The sequence below is a fragment of the Ursus maritimus genome, unplaced genomic scaffold (genome assembly GCF_017311325.1).
Source record: "Ursus maritimus isolate PB19 unplaced genomic scaffold, ASM1731132v1 scaffold_24, whole genome shotgun sequence".
NCBI classification, from domain to species: Eukaryota; Metazoa; Chordata; class Mammalia; order Carnivora; family Ursidae; genus Ursus; species Ursus maritimus.
Window position 1 is genome coordinate 20,120,712 of NW_024424897.1, and position 20,045 is coordinate 20,140,756.

General features: G+C 54.2%; 1 protein-coding gene across 1 annotated transcript in view; it reads left to right on the forward strand.

Annotated features, from left to right (window-relative positions):
- ACLY (ATP citrate lyase) overlaps window positions 1-20,045 on the forward strand; it is a 39,780-nt gene that overhangs the window by 6,003 nt on the left and 13,732 nt on the right. The window contains exons 5-19 of the mRNA XM_040640621.1: window positions 1,418-1,480; window positions 1,954-2,144; window positions 2,600-2,679; window positions 4,486-4,616; window positions 5,482-5,600; window positions 6,428-6,564; window positions 7,299-7,360; window positions 8,603-8,720; window positions 10,497-10,651; window positions 11,234-11,324; window positions 12,420-12,454; window positions 14,956-15,092; window positions 15,370-15,538; window positions 18,029-18,133; window positions 18,942-19,138. Of these exons, the coding sequence (XP_040496555.1) occupies window positions 1,418-1,480; window positions 1,954-2,144; window positions 2,600-2,679; window positions 4,486-4,616; window positions 5,482-5,600; window positions 6,428-6,564; window positions 7,299-7,360; window positions 8,603-8,720; window positions 10,497-10,651; window positions 11,234-11,324; window positions 12,420-12,454; window positions 14,956-15,092; window positions 15,370-15,538; window positions 18,029-18,133; window positions 18,942-19,138 (1,790 nt within the window). The remainder of the gene's footprint in view (window positions 1-1,417; window positions 1,481-1,953; window positions 2,145-2,599; window positions 2,680-4,485; window positions 4,617-5,481; window positions 5,601-6,427; window positions 6,565-7,298; window positions 7,361-8,602; window positions 8,721-10,496; window positions 10,652-11,233; window positions 11,325-12,419; window positions 12,455-14,955; window positions 15,093-15,369; window positions 15,539-18,028; window positions 18,134-18,941; window positions 19,139-20,045) is intronic.

Here is a 20,045-nt window from a genome sequence, read left to right on the forward strand (position 1 = left end):
GGACATGGTCTGTTTCTTTAAAGGCAAGTGCAGAGATGGGTCTCTGAGGCCCGTTCTGGGAATTCCATTCTTTTCAGTTTCCAGAAAGGGCATGGAAGCTTGTGACATGTATACATAAGACGAGTCTGCATCTCCTTTAGGCAAAGATGTTATTGAGCCAAGAGCCTTGGATGAGACTGTTAATATTGAAGAGTAAATTTGGTTCTTGGCTTCTCCCAGCTTGGTGATTAATGTCCGCTCCGGAGATGAGAGCTAAAGTGAGATACGGTTTGGGAAGGCTAGGAGAGGCTCAGAGAGAAAACTGCAGTTCTCCTTCTTGCTGCTAGAAGGGGCTGGGGAACAGGAGAAGGGGAGGGGGCTGAGGTGTCCCTGAGACCGGGGAGGGTGTGCTGTCCCATCTTGGGGGACTGTGACCAGGGGTGAGGTGTTCTCTTCCTTGGCAGTTCTGGAGGTAGGATGAGGGTGGTGACGGGGCCGTCTTCCTCTCCTGCTGGGCTTTCTCAAATCCGTTCTTTGTGGTAATTTCCTAGTTTCTGGCTCTCGGAGTAAAGAGGGCTGCTCAAAGTCGCACGTGGACTTGGGGGCAGAGGGTCTGGATGGGCCTTTGTGCTTGCAGGCCTTCGGGGAGAGGACGGCAGGGTTGGGGGCTGAGTGGTATTCTCAGGAGGTCCTCATGCGCCCTTCCCCGCGGCTGGCTGTCGGGAGGGGGATGTCATTGCCGGCAGGAGCGCCTCATTACCTCTGATGGATCACTGTTTGGTCCCTGACTCAGCAGTGACGCACGCGGGCTGGCGGGGGCTTCGGGACACACTGGGATGAGGGCTGTCTCGCCTCAGCGGCCGCCAGGAACACACTCAAACTGATTAACTCTGCAGGCCTGTTGTCCTCAGCCAGGAATGTGTGCGTGAAGTTCTCCCCATCAAGCTCTCACTTCCCCCCCATCCCTGCTAATTCCCTGGGCCTGGACTTGCATCCTTGGGCTGGGTCTCTCTGTGTGAGCTCTGCGATGGAGAGCCTTGATTTGTCTGGGCTCTTTAAGTTGTGCGACTGACGGCAGGAGGGAGATGACTCCTGCTGTCTGTGCTTTGGGGGCTGGGGCAGTGCAGGCAGCCCAGCTCGTCTGTCCCCCTCCAGAGGAGGCAGAACAAGAACGTGTGAGGTCCGAACACTTCAAATTGCGGCTGGCATGAGGGCCGTGGACGGAAGAGGGGATCTCATGGAGACTTCGGTAGCTTAGGGGTCTGTGACCGCATTGCCCTGGTTTCTGGGAAATCTCTCTCTGTCAGATGTTGTGGCAGAAGTACTTGGGCCCCACCTCCGATGGGACGGCCCTGTGGAGGGAGCAGAGGGCCATCCTCCTGCTGTGGGGAACAAGGCATGCTGTCCCTCTAAACTTTAGCTTCCTCCGTCCCCATAGGTGGGCAAGGCCAGAGGCTTCCTCAAGAACTTTCTGATTGAACCCTTCGTCCCCCACAGTCAGGTATGTGTGAGATGGCTCCAGGCTGGGTCTTCTCCCTCCCTTTGTGTTTGTCGACCCTAAAATGCTAAAGGAAGAAAGCAAGCTGCTGGAGGAAAGTCAGAGGGACCAGAGTCTCTGAAGCCGCAGGGAGGGTCTGAGGGTGCCATAGAGCAGGGAGTCCAGAGATGAAGGAAAGGGCTTAGTCTGTAGCAGGGAGGAATCGGGGCTGGTGGCAGAGGGGACCTCTCCCAGTGCTGGGGTGAGTAAGACTTGAAGGCAGGCACCCTACCCCAGGTCAGGTCACCGTGACCAAGGCTGGACTGTCAGCCAGCTAGGCAGTGGCCTCTTCTCTCCTCTTGTCCCCGAGGGGAAGATGGTGGGACAGGCCTCCTCCGGTGAGTGTTCTCTACTAGGGTTTTAGAAGTGAAACCACAGGGGTCGGGCTCGCCAATTCAGTGCCCCTCACCCCACGTGGTACTGTCTTCCCCTTCAAGGCGGAGGAGTTCTACGTCTGCATCTATGCTACCCGAGAAGGAGACTATGTCCTGTTCCACCATGAAGGTGGGGTGGATGTGGGCGACGTGGACGCCAAAGCCCAGAAACTGCTTGTTGGCGTGGACAAGAAACTGAATCCTGAGGACATCAAGAAACACCTGTTGGTCCATGCTCCTGGAGACAAGAAAGAGTTGAGTGAGAGGGAGGGCCAGCAGGTGGCAGCGGGGGAGTGGGGAATGCTGACAGCTCTGGGCACAGCCTTCCCTGTGTGGGCATCCACACTGCCCCGCCCCCACATCTGGGTGGGAGGGTAGGCACAGTCCTTCCCTGTCCCAGGGAGGGGAGCTGGGGGCGGACAGGAGGCCGGCTCAGACTGAAATATGCCGTCAGCGTCCCTCACCTCGTTGCCCCTGTCTGTCTGGCGCCACCGCTTCCAGCTTCATGCCTGACAGCTCCTTTCCACCTCAGTGGCTGAAGAGTGATGTCCAGGGAACAGGGTTCACAGAGGAAGGCGAGAGGATGGGAAGTGGAGCTGTCCATGGCAGTGAGAGACTGCCATGGGGAGGGGGTGTTTGGGGGGTGCTGCTGAGCCGTGCCCTGCTGGCTCCCTGAGGATTGACTGTCCCTCTCCCCCACCCCCTCTAGGATTCTGGCCAGTTTTATCTCCGGCCTCTTCAATTTCTATGAGGATCTGTACTTCACCTACCTCGAGATCAACCCCCTTGGTAATTGGCTGTGCTGGGGGGGCTGGGCAAGGGGCAGTTATAACAGGGTCCCGGTGCCTGTGGTAACCCCGGCCTTGGCCTTCGGAACACCACTCGTAGAGGGCGGTACAGACAGGTGTATGTTTGCAGAGGGGTGTCTGGGCTCTCGGACTGCAGTGTCCTATTTCTGAGCTCTCAGAAGACAATGGTTATTCCTCTTTTAAACTAACTCCAGCTTTCTTTGGTTTTAATTTGTTCTGTGATGGGGAAGTCCCGATGTTGACCTGACACTCTGGTTAGTGGCTGCCTGTGGGTTAAGCTGCCTCTGCACCGATGTGACCACTCAGGCCCTTCATTCTTCCCAGTGCCCCTGGAGCGAGCCCTCACCCAGGAGTTGGTCCATCATTGAGCCCCAAGGCTGGGAAGATGTTGGTGCAAGCCTCTCCGCCTGTGAGGGAGGAGAGCGATATGAGCCAGCTATGGCCAGGGCTGCTCAGGGCAAAGTCCCATTCCAGGTTCCAGCTGGGGATGCAACCCCTCTAATGAACCAGATGGCTCTGTGCTACCTTCATTAGCTAATGGCCCTGGGCTAAAGGGAAGGTGGATGTCCAGTTAGTTGGTAGTAAATGAATCCTGGCCGGGGGCCCAGTGCACCCCGTGGCTTCTCACTCCCCCAGACACTTAAGGCTTCCCCTAGCTGACCTCAGGAAGCCCACATGGACACACCTGGTGGGAGGGGTCTTCCGACGGCAGCCTGTAGTTTAACACTTCTTGTTTTAAGGGCAAGGCTGTGGAAGGGTGAGTGGTTAGATCGAAGCCATGGAATGTAGCATTTTAAAAAAAGTTTAGAAACCGCCATGGTGAGATTATCCAGTAGCGGTGGCCAGCGAGGAGACAAGGGCGTGGCGGCGCGATGTCGTGCCTTTCTGCAGAAAAGCCTGGGCCTTAACTTAGATGGTTGGATGACAGTCCAAGGTGCCAAGCAGCCTCGCAAGATTCCAGGTCGATGCCATGCTTTCGAAAAAGAGTGGATAGAATGGGCGCCTGGAATCGGTGGTACCCGTGCCGAGAAAGAGAGCAAGGTGGAAGTGGATGATTTCGTAGAACGTCTGCTTCGGCAGAAAGCGATGGAACATCTGGGCGACGTCAGGAGGCAGTGGGATGAACTAATAAAGGGGGGGGGGGTTCGCTCCTCCACCTCACCACTTGGGCAAGGGGGATCCTAGGCCCTGAGCAGAGCAGCTGCTGATGGCTGGAGGCTGATGCTCATGCTCTCTTCACTGGAAAGTTGAGTTACTGAAAACCTCTTTGTGAACGTGTCTAAAAATAAAGGATTGCTCTATCGTGTTTAAAAAAAAAAATGTAGTGGCACAGTGGCACCTGGGTGGATCAGTCGGTTAAGCACCCAGCTCCTGACTTCTGCTAAGGTCGTGAGCTCATAGGTCGGGGGATGAGGGGCTCTGCGCTCAGCGGGGAGTCTGCTTCTTTCCTTCTCCTTCTCCTCCCCCGACTTGCATGCCCCCCTCCAATAACTAACTAAATAAATAAACTTAAAAAATTGTCATGGCAACGAAAACAGACTTTGCTGTCACATTACCTATAGGTCAGAGATTGGGGGGAGTGGTCTTAAATAATTTATTTTTCTTTTAATGGGGTGAAAGTTGTGTGGAAGGGCCATCTGGTTTTTTGTGGAGCTGGGCAGTTATAGAGTCTGGGTGGGACCCTGGGGTGGGTGGGTGGTGGGTGGGGAAGCCTGTGGAGGGGTTTGGAGGTCGGTGGTCGCCTCTGCCTGGAGCCTGCATCTGATTGCCTCTTCTTTTCTTGCAGTTGTGACCAAAGATGGCGTCTATGTCCTTGACTTGGCGGCCAAGATAGATGCCACAGCCGACTACATCTGCAAAGTGAAGTGGGGTGATATAGAGTTCCCTCCTCCCTTCGGACGGGAGGCTTACCCAGAGGTAAGGCTGCTCGGGGTTAGAAATGGAGGGTGAGGGGGACCTGGGAGGGGGGGACTGATCTCAGAGGAGCATCGGCACCCCCCCCCCCCCCCTGGGCTGTTGAGGGGGACCTGGGAGGGGGGGACTGATCTCAGAGGAGCATCGGCACCCCCCCCCCGCCATGGGCTGTATATTTGGCAGGAAAGGAAGATTGAGAACCATTTAATTTTCTTAAAACCCCAAAGGAGGTGGGGGTGGGAGTCAGCCAAGCCTCTGAATCCCAGCCAGAAATCCTTTCAGACTCCTCTCTCAATCAACCTCCCTGGGCTCTTAACTTGATTTGTTGATAATTCCGAGTGGCTTTTGCTAATCCTGCCAGAGGAAGGTAGTTCTCTTGGCCACTTGCTGAGAATTTTAATTGCTCTTTCCCACCCCATCCTCTTGAGAGGTGCTCACAGCAGGATGAGGCCTGTGAGTCATAACCCAGGCCAGGGGAAGAGGCTGGGCTGGGAGAAGGGATAGGGCCTGCAGGTGGAGGGGCTTGTGATGAGCCAGGCAGGCAGACGTTGGGAGTGGGGGGCTGTGGTAGTAGCAGGGTGACTTAGGCTTGGGACTTGGGCAGACAGCCAGGGACTTGAGGTCAGAGACAAAGGAGTTGGGAGATTTGCCCCTAGGCAGTGACTACGGCCACGGGTGGTTTTGGTACTTGAGGACATCGTCATGTTTTTGTCCCAGGCACGTAGGACCCTGCACCGCTCCTCTCCCTGACCCTAGTAAGGCTTCAGGACCTTTTCATGTATCTCCAGGGAAAGGGGTAGGGTCCTGGGAGCTGGGACCCAGTGAAGGGGGTACCCCCAGGACCCACCTGTTGTTGTCTGGTCCCTAGGAAGCTTACATTGCAGACCTGGATGCCAAAAGTGGGGCGAGCCTGAAGCTGACCTTGCTGAACCCCAAGGGGAGGATCTGGACCATGGTGGCCGGAGGTGGTGCCTCGGTTGTGTACAGGTGACTGAGGGGCTGCTGAAGGGATGGCGGCGAGGTCTGCTTGTAGTCCATGTGTGCGTGGTCTGGATCAGATGGCTTCACCTTGGAGTGGGGGTGGGGCTCTTCATTTTCTCCCCTTGGTGCAGAGCAGAGGCTCTGGTGAAAGCCTGCCCTGTACACTGTCTTCTGCAGCTTTCTTGTTCGCTTCCGAAGGAGGTTACTTTTATTAGTTTAATCTGTATAGTTAACGATACGCTCTTCAGGCAGAGGTACCGTAAATACGGAGAAGAACCTACAAGTGAACCTTGCCTGGCTGTTTCCCCACCCCTCCTTTCCTCCTTCCAGCTGTTTTAGTGCCTGTATAAGTCTTCACACTTTCACACTTTATAGGAATATTGGGCTCATATTCCATACTCCGTGTGATAATTGGTAGTTTTTCACTTAAAACACAGTAGGCATCTGCTTGTTTCCAGGCAGTAATCTGCCGCGTTCCCTTCTGTGCCTGGCTGGGCCCTCCTCTGGTTGCAACCATTTCACTTCTGCATTGGGCGGCCTGGCAGGGGCTCCTGGAATGCGTGATTTTTCTTTGTGTCTGGAAGCCCTCCTTATTCCCTTTACCTACCAGTGTCAGTCCAGAGCCCCGCCATGGCCTGGGGCCGGCAGAGCCTGATGCAGTGCAGTTAACCTCCTAGTGTGACTTTTGTGGACCCTGGAGCATCTGAGGCCCAAGGGCTCAGTCCTGTAGGCTGACTACAGGGCTCTGGGGGCATCTGCGTGTCCTCGGCACCAGGCTGCCACCCTCTGCCACTAGAGTCAGAGCCAGCACCGACTTCTGTGTCTCCCGGCAGTGACACCATCTGTGACTTAGGGGGTGTCAACGAACTGGCAAACTACGGGGAGTACTCGGGCGCCCCCAGCGAGCAGCAGACCTATGACTACGCCAAGACGATCCTCTCCCTCATGACCCGGGAGAAGCACCCAGATGGTGAGACACACACACTCCTTCCCCGGGACGGCCCCTTGTGCTGCAGTGGGAGCAGCTTTGGGCGAGGACACACTGAGGTGGTGGTCCCGGTCCTTTGTAGCCTGGGGTTAGTCATCTAGCTTCTGGATCTCTGTTTCTCCAACTATACAATGGGCAGCGTGACCTCTGTCAGACGGAGGAGCTCCGGGGAGGCAAGGAGGTGATGTGTGCATGACGGGGGAGCTCCGGGGAGGCAAGGAGGTGATGAGTACATCAAGCCCTCTGAGTAGGTGCGAGGGAGGAGGTAGCAGTGCGCTCTGAGTGCTGTGAACTCAGATCTCAGTGGCCCGCTTCCGCGTGTACGGTCTGGGCTGTGGGATCCCCAGCTTCCCTTTACCACCTGTCCAGGGTTTGCGGATTATGCGTGCCAGTTCCCCTTCCCTTGAGTCAGAAGAGGTTCCTGCCGGGGGTATCCAGAAACCAAACTGGGTTTCTGAGCGCCAGCCGGAAACGATGTAGCGGTTCCATGGGTTTGGAGGAACCTCCTGCTCGGCGGCACAGGTGACGGAGAGCTGAGTTGGTTAAGACTGAACGGACGTCAGGGGAGGCCAGCCTGCTCCCCGCCCCACCCAGCCTCTGCACTGATACCTCCTAACGTGTGGGGGACCTTTGCTTACTGAGGAGAGAACTCTCTCCGTTGGATTTCTGGTATGTTCTAGTCTACCTTTCTAATAACCCGTCTACTCCAAACACAGGCAAGATCCTCATCATTGGAGGCAGCATCGCAAATTTCACCAATGTGGCCGCCACGTTCAAGGTAACCAGCCACAGGGGACCGTGCAGTTTCTGGGGAAAGTGGGTTTGGGGGAAGCCAGGAAGGGAGGTTTCCGTAAGCAAGGTTTGAGGCAGAAGCGGGTTCTCATGACTTACCCAGCTCAGTAGGGGCTCTTGTCCCGGGGTCCCCTGTTGGGGATGCAGAAGACACTGGGATAGATCCGGGTCTTCTCCAAAAGGTCAGAGTGAGGAAAATGGTTCGATAATCAGGGGCTCTTGTTCATCCAGCCAACGCCCAGCCAGGGCCTGTCAGCCTGGGTCCCTGTGCACAGGTCAGGGGCGTGGGCACACAGTTCAGAGCATGACCACTGGTCAGGAAGGACAATAGCACTAACGTGGCTCGAGAGTCGTCCCCTTCCGAGCAGCCGCCTCAGGAGGCCACATCTTGCTCCAAACTGTCCAGTGCTGAGCAGTGAGGCTGTTCAGAAGAAGGTGTCCCACCTGGTAGTCATGTCTAAGTTTTGAGAATAATGAATAAGTATAAATGTCAGCCTGGAAGGTGATCTCTGAAGTGGGGGCCCAGGCCTTGTCAGTCTTGCCTAAAACAGGCTTCCCTTAATTGGTCTTGATTCCACAGACGGATCTGATGCAGGTGAATCTTGACAGCTTTATGCTCGTTTTGGAGCAGCCCTGTAGGAAAGCACTGGTGTTGGTCGGGTGCTCGGGTCTGGGGCAGGACCTGGGTGTGGAGCCTCAGGCGGAATGCCTTGGGTGAGAGACATCACCCTCAGGACTCTGTAAACTAGCCTCCTGTCTGGAGAGACGGAATTCGTACGCACCTGTGCGTTCTCCCAAATCGTTTCCAGAGTTGATACTCATTGCAAGCGCTGATCCCCGAAATTGCTGGAAGGGGTTTCAGTAGGACTTGGATGTTGAAGTGGATCATGTCCTGATAGCTCTGAGAACTCTTGCATAGGACCCTGGCCTCGATGTCCCCCCCCAGACTGCAGTAAGAGATAACAAGGGCGGCGGGAGCCAGCCCCCCACGCATTGAGGGGTGTCTCCCTCAGCAACAGCACGAGTGCCCGCGAGCGCTAGGCCTTTCGGTTGCTGGTGGGTAGTCTAGTCCACACGCGTGAAATCCTGACGCCCAGGGCCCGCCATGCTTCTTCGTGAGAAGCAGCCCTCGTGACCTACACCCTGGTATGTTTATCATGATGAAGAATAATTGACTTAGCACTGCCTGATTTTTAGTCACATGTCTGTCGGCCCTTCATGCTTCCAGGGCATCGTGAGAGCAATTCGAGATTACCAGGGCCCCCTGAAGGAGCATGAGGTCACCATCTTTGTCCGAAGAGGTGGCCCCAACTATCAGGAGGGCTTGCGGGTGATGGGAGAAGTCGGTAAGATGGGGGGACCTTTTCTCTGCCCGCCACTTTGTGGCAGCCTGCCTCCTCGGGCGTCCTAGAAGCGGGTCGGTCTGCAGACACTTGTGTGCTCATACATCCCCCTTTCTGGACTGCGGCTTGCTTCAGCTTCCACTCGCTGTGCTCCTGTGATGCAGGGCCCTTGGCCTAAACTTCAGAATGGTTCATAAAGCATTGCCATTCAGCTATTCATTGACCAAATATTTGTGGAACACCCGTTCTGTGCCGAGCTCCGTGGTGACAGCCGTGCACATGACAGCAAGCCCTTGTGCTCTTGAGAACATGGGCTGTTGTGTCAGCTAGTGTGAGGTGCCGTGAAAGCAAGCAAAGCCGAAGAAAGGGGTAGCGTGTGTGGGAGGGGCTGGGGCCAGTTTTAATGGGGTGATCCAAGAATGCGTCACCGAAAAGGTGACATTTGAGCAGTGAGCTAGAGGAGAGGAAGGAGCAGCTCAGTGGTGACTGCGGAGGGAAGGGCAAGTTCCAAGGCCCTGAATGGGAGCGTGCTGCTGCGCGGGGACCAGTGGGCAGGGCTGGGTGTTGGCAGTCAAGGCAGGGAGGTGGCGGGAGCCATGTGGAGCTGGTCCAGGTGCCGGGAGCACTTGGCCATGCCTCAGGGCAGGCAGTCTGTGGAAGACTTTGAGGGAGGGGCACACCTTGACTTCGGGCTGGAAGGGTTGTCTGGCTGCCAGGGGGGACAGCAGGTTCAGAGGCGGGAGGGTGGAGACCTCCTGTGGGGGAGAGGAGAGGAAGGGCGGGTAGTAGGATGGGAGAGCATTGTGCCTGGCTGAGATGAGGGGCAAGAGGGTGGGGGCATCTGTTTTGGTTTCCTTTCTCCTTTCTGTATTTTGAGTGTCTCAGGCAGGTTCATGAGACTCACGTTTAGAGCTTTCCAGAAGCTGGGGACCTCTTCTGTCTGGACTAAGAGTGTGTCTCCCGACATTGACCTTACGGAGCCTGAGACATGTGAACTTGTCACCAGCAGCTTTGGTCTTTAGTGCAGCCCCCATTGCCAAGAGCAGTTACGTGTGGGGCAGGGGTTCAAGCAAAGTGTCCAGAGGGGTGACAAGATGCTCTTGCTCAGGGCGCGTGCCGTGCCCTTTGATTGGAAGGGCAGAAGCTTTCCATCCTCCCATGTTCCCAAATCCGGTGGATTTGGCAAACAGTAACCCACCTACATTTTCACTGCGACTGAGTTCCTGCCGTGGGGACGGCATAGTGAAGGTTCATCATCGTTAAACTCAGAGACATTAAATAAGTAAATGGTTACTAAAAGAAGTTGCTGTCCGATGGGCATGCGTAAGGCAGGGGGAGGGGGGGAGGGAGGAAGTCAGGGAAGGCCTTCCTTGGGAGGCGGCAGTCAGGCTGAGCCGAATGATGGGGGGGGCTCCGCACAGAGGGAGGAGAAGGGCCAGAGCCCTGAGGAAGTGAGCCCGGGAGCTCGGGAACAGAGGCCAGGCCAGGCAGACGTCAAGGTCGACAGTTGAAGGGGTCCAGTGGTCAGCAGCACAGCGCAGACCGTAATTGTGTTCGCAGCTGCTTCAGGATATCAGGAAAGCTCTTTCTGGCTCTTATCAGCAGGTGGTCTTTGGAAAGAGTTGTTTGGTGGTGAAAATAGGGTAGTTGGTCTGTCCTGGATCATTGGTCTTGTGCAGAAGAAAGCACTGGATGCCAGGCAGGGGCCTTTGCAGAGTCATGTAGACTTGAGTGGTTACTTGAAGACTTGAATGATGGATTCTTTTCTTGCCCTCACAGGGAAGACCACTGGGATCCCCATCCATGTCTTTGGCACTGAGACTCACATGACGGCCATTGTGGGCATGGCTCTGGGCCACCGGCCCATCCCCAACCAGCCACCCACAGCCGCTCACACTGCAAACTTCCTCCTCAATGCCAGCGGGAGTACATCGGTAGGTGCACCCCGTCGTCCACCTTAGAGCACGCCGGGTCATCCTTAGCTCCCCCTCCTATCTCCCTCCCATCCAGAACACAGCGCCCCTACTCTAAGCCTCACCATCTGGGGGCACTGGGGAAAGACAGGGTGGTTTCTGTATTGCTGCCAGTCTTTTCCTGCCCAATCAAGGTAGTATAATGGAAAGACCAGAGGTTTTTATCACTTTAGTTTTTTAAGTAAGCTCTACGCCCAGCGTGGGGCTTGAACTCACAACGCCAAGATCAAGAGTCGCACGTTCCACTGACTAAGCCAGCAAGGTGCCCCTAGACCAGGGGGTTTAAAATCAGACCAGAGTTCAAATCGTGTTGAGAACAAGACCTTGGCTGGTGTTATACCCTCTCGGAGCCTCAATACTAATTCCTATCTCAAGAGGGTTGTTAGAATAATACTTTTGGAAGCACTTTGCAGAGGATAGTTCTGTACGTGGTTCTTGTTACCTGATTTCTTTGAGCCTTAAGAACCCAAAGCTTAAGGACCAATAGCTCTTTTTCCCAGTTGCTACCTGTGACTCTTACCCTGTCTCCTTGTCCCACCCCAGACTCCAGCCCCTAGCAGGACGGCGTCTTTTTCTGAGTCCAGGGCCGATGAGGTGGCACCCGCAAAGAAGGCCAAGCCTGCCATGCCCCAAGGTAACTGCCAGCAGGCTCAGCACCCGCCGCTGCCCCCCCCCCTCTCGCCTGCCCTGTCCAGGCCCTGCTGGGGCACTGGCACGGGGTTTGGGCTTTCCTTTGAGAGTGGGCGTGGCACATGGGCCAAAATGGACATGAGGACATGAAGACTCAGGCCTTCCCAAGCCTTCCTGTGGGCTCTCGTGGCACTGCGGACCCATCCTGCACCAGGGTCACCCTGCTCCCCACTATCTTCTACCCCCTTACTTCCTGTGGGGGCCTGTGAGCTGGGCAGGGAAGCTGTGGAGGAGACAGGGCTACAGAAATACCCGGAGGTGGCAAGGTCTCCCAGACTCTGCTTCTCCGTGGAGAGCAGGAGCCTGGAGCTGGGACAGCAGAGCAAGCACCCACATGGTAGTTCCTGGCCATCCCACCTCCTGGGGCTCTTCCTGTGAGCCCACCTTAAGAGCACACATCGATACCAGCCTATCTGCATTTCGCCTCCCTTGTCTGTCCGTTCTCTGGTTCATCAGACGCGACCCCTGCCAGCCAGCCCTTGCAGCCAGCATGAGATAATAGACATTGGTCAGCACAGGGCTGTTGCAGCCTCTTCCTGGTACAGACAGCGTGCGTTTGAGGCTTTTCGTGAAATAGTTCCATGGGCTCCAGGCACTCGAGATTGTAAGCTGTTTCCCGGCAGTCCCCACACCAGCAGCTGTGTCTACAGCACAGTGACAGGTCCAGCCCCACAGTGTCCTAATCATCTTATTGTGCTTTGTGGGGACAAACATGGGATTGGCATTATGAGGGTGGGGTCTGACCAGCTGCCCCTCTACCAGGCCTGGGGGCCTCTGGTGTTCTGCACCCCCTCCAAGCCTTCTTACCTCTCCCATCCCCTCTCTGGCCCTTTGGCCTTTCTTGCTTCTGCTCTGCTGATCAGTGCCCTCTTCTCTTCTGTTGGCTTCACTCCTGTCTATTGTGGAATAGATGAGAGACAGTGAGGGCATTAGCCCTGTGAGACTTGTCCTTGGGATCCTTCCCTCTTCCCACCCTCTCCCTCCAAAGCCTCCAGCCACCAGCAGGTGACTCAGCTGCCTTGGTCATTTTCTTTGACAGATTCAGTCCCAAGTCCAAGATCCCTGCAAGGTAGGATGCCCCCGCCCCGCCCCAGCTCTGTGTGTGGCTTTGTTAGCGGGTTATAGTCTTACCGTGTGCTTTGTTTCTCCCCAAGTCCTAGTCTTTGCTCTCCCTCGCTTTCCCAACCCTGCTTAGTCGCTCCCATCCCCACTCAGCGCTCTCCTGGTCTGCTGTCTCTGGCTCCACACTCCGGACAAGACAGGACAGGGTAGGGAGCGTGGGAGCAAGAGCCAGGCTCCCAGCCTTGGAGAGTGGAGTGGTGTCTGCTGAGGAGGGAGGGGCGTCCTGGGAAGGAGGGAGCCATGGAAACTGAAGGGGGAGTGGCAGCGCAGGGGCAAGGAGGGCAGCCTAGCCCTCCGGATTCCCATCTGGGTCTCCTGATCTCTTCTTTTCCTACTTCCCCCACCTAGCCTCACCACTGCCTCCTGCATTCCTGAGCTCTCAGTGCCAGCAGCAGGTTCAGATTTCTCTGGGTTTTGGTTGGAAGGCAGGCTAGACAAGGAGAGAGGTGGAAGCCCGGAGGGATGGTGCAGTAAATCTAAGCGGGGATCTGGGCCTTGCTTTAGGAGGTCACCACTTGCAAGGGACATTTGCCGCGCGCACTCACACGTTCACGCAAACACATGCTCCCCTGTCCCTTCAAAGCATCAGGGCTTCCACTTAACTTTTTGACATTTACAGCTGTGGGAGATTTTTCCCTGGGCAAGGGGAAGCTTCTGATGATGACCTTTGATCCCGTGCTAAGGAGAGGGGAAGGGGCATCTAGGCTAGGATCAGATATGCCCCTAGAAAGGTCAGGAATGCAGCCCTCTCACCATCTGCCTGTAATCCCTATGTTTCCTGTCTCTGGAAATAGCCCTTGTTACCTGAAAGACCAGAGCTGAGGCTGAGCCCTGTGCTGAGAGAACAGGGGCCTACCCCAGTTCGGAGAGCCCTTCCGCCCAAGGGCTGGGGTTCTCTTACTATTAGTCCCTGAGGCTGCAGAGGAGCCTGCTGGGGAACGTCAGCCCCTGCCGCTGGTGGGCTGAGGATGACGGCCCTCGGCTTTGCCATCTCTGTGCTCGAGGAGGAGCACGCTTGAATTCTGCCCTGTTGATGCTGGAGGTGCACAGGGGCTTGGAGAGATTCCAGGCTTTGTCCCCTTTCTGTACGCTCTTGGGTAGACAGATGCATGTTTGTGTGCTTGCTTACACTCTGACGTGGGGAGGGAGGTGTGGGCTCCCCCTGAGGGTGGGAAGAGGCCAGGGCCTCCTGGCTTGTATCCCACCCACCTCCCTTGCACAGTTGAGCTGCATTGTAATTTAGTCTGTAATCTGGCCCTGATGCCAGAGGACAGGATCTCTGTCCTCTGGCATCTCTGAGCTTCAGGTTCCCGGGCCTGGGAAGTGAGGGTACTGGATTAGGTGACTATCTTTGTTCTGTGATCTCATGTCTCGTGAGAACCCAGATGGGTCTGGTGACAGCAAGTCCCAGGTATTGGGAGTAGCAGGAGTGTTCTGGTATGAGAAGCTTTCAGCTGAGAAGAAAGAAGCCAGCCTGTGTAGGGATGAGAACCCTGCGTGCTTTGGGGGAGTGATCTCGAATTTATTCATTCAGACCTTGAACCTGACTAGCCAAGCCTGCACTAGTACACTAGGTTAATTAATACCAGATGTCTCCTGAGCTCAGGGCCTTGTTCTCCCTGGGGGAGCGGAGAACCTCCCGGGGGCCTTCTTTCCTCCAGCGACTTGCACAGAAGGGGAGGCACAGGTCACTTGTCTGCAGGGTGGTGAAGGGGCCTTTCCCTTCAGGCCGTGCAAGCACCTCTGACAGCTTTTCTCCCCCCTTCTTTTGCCCCTCACTCTTCTGCCCACTGGAGAACTGCCCAAGAGCCCTGTTCTGAGCAGGAGAAGGCCACCTGCTAGAGGGCGGCGGGCAGGAGGGGACCCCACAGAGAATGTTGGGGGGGTGCCGTGAAGCCAGTATGCTCTGGTCAGAACCTCCGGTAAAAATAAGGCTGCAGCCACCCTCTTCTTCGGACCTCCACTGACCTAGAATCCCGAGGACTCGGATCCTGAGCCGGGCTGGTTTATATCCGGATTTAGAGGTGATGAGTGTTGGGTTGTTTCAAGTCGTGCGGCCACCAGAATTGGAAGAGCTTGAGGTTTTTTCTCAGAGTCTTTAAAAATAATTGATCAAGCCTTCATTTGCATGTAAGCAAAATGCTGATTATATGCCTTTCCTGTGAAACGGAGCAGGTCCTATAGGGGTTCTCCGCCTGTGGGTCTTTCCTCTGCACGGGACTCCTTTCTGCGTTCATTGCTAGCCTTTAGCAGCGAGGCAGGCCCTCTTAGCTCTTTTTGCTGTCTGTGTCACCTCTTTGCAAAGAAACCAAGCCACATCTTCCCCCAGTTCTCGGAGTCCCAGCCTCTTGACGTCCCTTTGCCATGGTGATGAGCCCCCTTCCCTGGACCAGGGTGTGGAGGGTTGTGGCAGCCCTGGCCGTCTCCCGGGAGTGTGTGTTCTGGGTGCACTCGCTGTGTCTTTGCCCACCCGCCACACCAAGGCCATCGTGTGGGGCATGCAGACCCGGGCCGTACAGGGCATGCTGGACTTCGACTACGTCTGTTCCCGAGATGAGCCTTCGGTGGCCGCCATGGTGTACCCTTTCACGTGAGTCCCACCACGGTGGGAAGCTAGAGATGGCTGCCAAGTAGGATTTCCTCATCTCTTCTCCCTCACTAAGACAGACCTGGGGGAGCCAGCAAGATTATCCCTTTTGCTGGGGAAGCGTCTGTCCTCCCAGACTGGGGGCGATCCATATTCCTGGGGGATCTGTTTCCCACACATGGGTCCCTCCACCTTCTCGATGAAGCTCTTCCCCTCGGCTTCCCCCTCCCCAGCCCTGACATTTGGGGTTATCCTGACCCCTCCTCCTCCTTTCTCACAGCGGGGACCACAAGCAGAAGTTTTACTGGGGCCACAAGGAGATCCTGATCCCTGTCTTCAAGAACATGGCTGACGCCATGAAGAAACACCCAGAAGTAGACGTGCTAATCAACTTTGCCTCTCTTCGCTCAGCCTACGACAGTACCATTGAGACCATGAATTACGCGCAGGTAGGTCAGTGGGCGCGGGGGTGGGGAAGTGGGGAAAGCTGAATGCTGTCTACCGGCACTGCCACCGGGGGCGAAGGGCTTGGCATTCAGGACCGGCCCGTGGAGCAGGAGGAAGCGGTTGGATACACACGATCTTTAGAAGGTCGAGGGGTAACTGAGGGCCGGCAGGCTGCACGGGGCTGCTTACCCAGGCTAACAGTCCCTTCAGCATCATCTGCCCCCACCAGGTCCTCCCTGTGCTGCTAAGACCGGCTTTCACAACAGGATCAAAAGCAACTTCTTATTACAAAATTATTACATGTTTATTATAGAGGAAACTCAAATACTATTAAGTAAAAAGAAAAAAAACGAATACCTCAGTCAATTCCTGTTTCCCAGAAACACAGTTGCCAACATTTGAATATATCCTCCTCCGTTCCTTTTTCTGGATTGGAACCTGTGGAATCACACTGTCCGTGATTGTTTTGTAGTCCCTTTTCTTCAGTTACTCTTTCCACATCCATAAATGTTCACCAGCAGCATCCGTGACGCTTTCTCGGGTCTTGTGGTGAGCATCTTAGATGGACATTTGTGTATGTCCTTAATTATTTCCCCAGCATCAATGTCTGGACATCAGACTGCCGCATCAGAATGTGCAGGTTTGAAAGCCTTTGATCTGTCCTGCCCAGGTGCCCTCCAGAAAAGTTGTAAGGACATAAACTCCATCAGTGATTCAAGAATGCCTGCTTCCCTGTACCCTGGCCAACACTGAATGTTTGCATTTTAAAAACATGTATGGGGGCGCCTGGGTGGCTCCTTCGGTGAAGCATCTGACTCTTGATTTCAGCTCAGGTCCTGATCTTAGGGTCATGAGACGGAGCCCCGAGTTGGGTTCTGCACTGGGGGGAGAGCCTGCTTAAGATTCTCTTTCTCCCTCTTCCTGTGCCTTTCCACCCTTGCTTCCACATGCGCACTCTGTCTCTCTCTAAGATAAACAAGCAGGTAGTTGATAAGTGATAGGCATTTTATTTAATTTGCATCTTTTTTTAAAGATTTTATTTATTAGAGAGATTGCGTGCGCGTGTGCGCACACAAGTGGGGGGAGGGGCAGGGGGAGAGGGAGAAGCAGACTTCCTGCTGAGCAAGGAGCCCTACTTGGGGCTTGATCCCTGGACTGTGGGATCACCACCCGAGCTGAAGGCAGATGATTAACCAACTGAGCCAGCCAGTCATCCCTAATCTGCATATCTTTGATTATTAACTAAGATGAGCTTTTATTTTTTATTTTTTTTATTTTTTCAAAGATTTTATTTATTTATTTGACAGAGAGAGAGACAGCCAGCGAGAGAGGGAACACAGCAGGGGGAGTGGGAGAGGAAGAAGCAGGCTCATAGCAGAGGAGCCCGATGTGGGGCTCGATCCCATAACGCCAGGATCACGCCCTGAGCCGAAGGCAGACGCTTAACCTCTGTGCCACCCAGGCGCCCCTAAGATGAGCTTTTAAAAACATTTATTGACCGTTTATATTTTGTGACTTGCTCTCCCCTTTCTTTTTTTTTTTTTCCCCCTGTGGAGGTATTTGTCTTTTTTGTTACTGATTTGTATGAGTCTTTGTAGATTAAGATATTGATTCTTCTGTTCAAAATTACTGATTCCAGACTGGCTTAGCTCAGTGTATGACTGGAGAATGTCAGCTTGTTTTGCCATCTCAGTGAAGCAAAAACAAAAGCATACCTGCTGAAAATGAGCAGCTTTTTTATTCTAGAGCAAAGTTTAGCAAACTATAGCCTAAGGGTCAAACCTAGCTCAGTGTCTGTTTTTATAAGTAAAGTTTTATTGAAACACAGCCAGGCTGTGTTCATTTATGTATTGTTCTTGGCTGCCCTCATGCTATAGAGGCAAAGTTTAGTAGTTACTGCAGAGACCACATGACCAAAAAAAGCCAGAAATGTTTGCTGGCCCCTGGTCTAGAGCCAGAGGGAGATAGTTCTCAATCTTTCCTGCCCACTCCCATTCCTTCTGGCTTTCTCCCCCAGCCCACTCTGGTCTGAGTGCGTAAGCAGCTCATTTGCGTCCCATACTGACTGTGGGACATAGAGTCAGAGACTCAGAGGACACAGTGGAAAAAGCCCATAGATACCTGCTTTATGTTAGGCACCAGGACAGGTGGGGAGCAGGTGGGTCTGAGTCTTGTGGGTTTTTAGATGGGAGAAAATATAGCTACTTTTGATAGTAGTGGATTTTCAGAAACATTTGTTCTTGCTTCGTTACCGAGTTACTGTGGTGTTAACTGATGGAGATTGGCTTTGGATGTCTACACCTCTCCCTTTTTGGGAGAGGGTTGGAATGGTCAGACTAGGGACAGAGGCCTATGGGAAGAAGGGGTTGCATACTGTTAACATACTTCGTTCTTAGAGCCTGGAAGGAGGTGTGGGAGGTGGGTCCTATAAAGGGTGCCGCCTCATTGCTTCATCTGAGGCACAAAGTTAACAGAAAGGGACTGTTCTTTAGATCCGGACCATTGCCATCATAGCTGAAGGCATCCCTGAGGCCCTCACAAGGAAGCTGATCAAGAAGGCGGACCAGAAGGGAGTGACCATCATTGGACCTGCCACTGTGAGTGTCCTTTCCGGAAAGCCTTTTAAGTTCAAGGCTGTTGTTCGAAGTTCTGGGCCCATAGAAAGCGAACTTGTTGACTCTCTGGTTCCCTCTTAGGTTGAAAAAATTCAGAGAGTACCCATTGAAAGTCAGTCTGTTCATATCTAGTTACTTAAAGTGCTCTCTCCCCGGTCCTTATCACCTTTATAGTTTTAGGGGGCTAACGGGAAGAATTTTTTGTGTGTTTGCCCACCTTCATACAACCATAGCATAGTTTTTGATTACTCCTTTAATTATGAACTGAAGAGGAATCCGCTTCGAGGTTTTCTTGGCCCACAGGTCTTCACATAGAAAGAACTTGCTCTGGAAATATTTTGTTGTTCTTCTTCCTTAGTCGTTGCATTAAAAATTTGTCTGACAGTCAGATTGTTGAGTTAAGCAAGGGGCCTTTCTTTCCTCTCTGAGGCTGGGGGTGATGTTGAGCAGAGGGGCACACCTGTGTTTTCCACTTTTCCTGGGTGCTGTCACCCTTTTAGAGCAAGGGAGAGAGGACTTAATCCTGAGTATACATATTTGAATCTACAGTAGAAGCCATGTTTTCCAAGTAAGGTTCTCTTTTTTTCTGCGTCATGGCTCGCGAGGGAGAGGTGAGATTCTTCCTAAGCCGGAAACCCAGTGTGCAGGTGTTAGCTCTCTCGGACCGTTTTCTTCCCATCCTGGCCAGCGGGCAGTTGAGGAGGTGGCATTGGGCCTCGTGATTCCCCTGAGCTCCGTGGTCAGTCAGGAGCTTACACTTCCTCCCTGACTGCTGTTTCTGCCGTCACAGGTTGGAGGCATCAAGCCCGGGTGCTTTAAGATCGGGAATACAGGCGGGATGCTGGACAACATTCTGGCCTCCAAGTTGTATCGCCCTGGCAGCGTGGCCTACGTCTCGCGCTCGGGGGGCATGTCAAATGAGCTCAACAACATCATCTCTCGGACCACAGATGGCGTCTACGAGGGCGTGGCCATCGGCGGGGACAGGTGATCGGCTGGGCCAGGGTGGGCCTCCACGCTGGGGAGTGGTGGGCTGGGAGAAAGGGGGCACTGGGTCCTCCAATCTCTGCTTGCTGCCACCGAGGGAAGTCCATAAAACAGGGCATTTCTACCCCGTCTCGGGACTGACATCGGCGTGAAATCAGAAAGAAAAACAAAACCAGGGAAATGTTTTTCAAAGGTGTTTGGGCTTTGGGGGTAATTCTGTTTGTTGTCAGAGTTGTGGCCATAGGGAGGCAGCAGAGGGCAGCAGTTGGTAGGACTAAGTCTGAAATCAGAGAAAGGGCCTCAAATCCCAGTTTCTGTATTGACCAGGGAGGTGTCTTGGGCAGGTCACTTACCCTCTGTAGACTCCACCATCCTTACAGATCAAATGGGTAAAATAATAGCAGCCACCTCATGGGGCTGTTGCGAGGATTAAGTGAGGGTGATATTTATAGAAGGCGGCTCATACAGCCTGGCACTTAGCCGGTACTCGGCAGGTGTTAACTGTAGTCCGTAATAGTGAAAGGAAGAACTGTTTCTCTACTCTCTACCATGGCCTCACTGACCCTTCTGGCTAGCGGATGTTGGGATTTTCTTTTTTCCCCCTTGCCAAGCAGTTCTCCAGTTCTCTGCTGGGTGTCCTACGATGCATTTCAATTCTGGCAGTATCTATCTGGAGTTTGTACCAGATCCCACAGGTGAAGGGCCCAGCCTCACAAGATGCCAATGGCAAAGTCCAGGCTTCCGATGCTCCTGACCGACTGGCTATACCTTGGGGGGGGTCTCCAGACCTCCCTTCTTGGGTTTGATAATTTACTAGAATGGCTCGCAGAACCCCGGAACAACCAGAGGAAGGAAACACATGTGGCAAGTTATGGGGGGCAGTGCATGGCGCTTCTGTGCCCTCTGT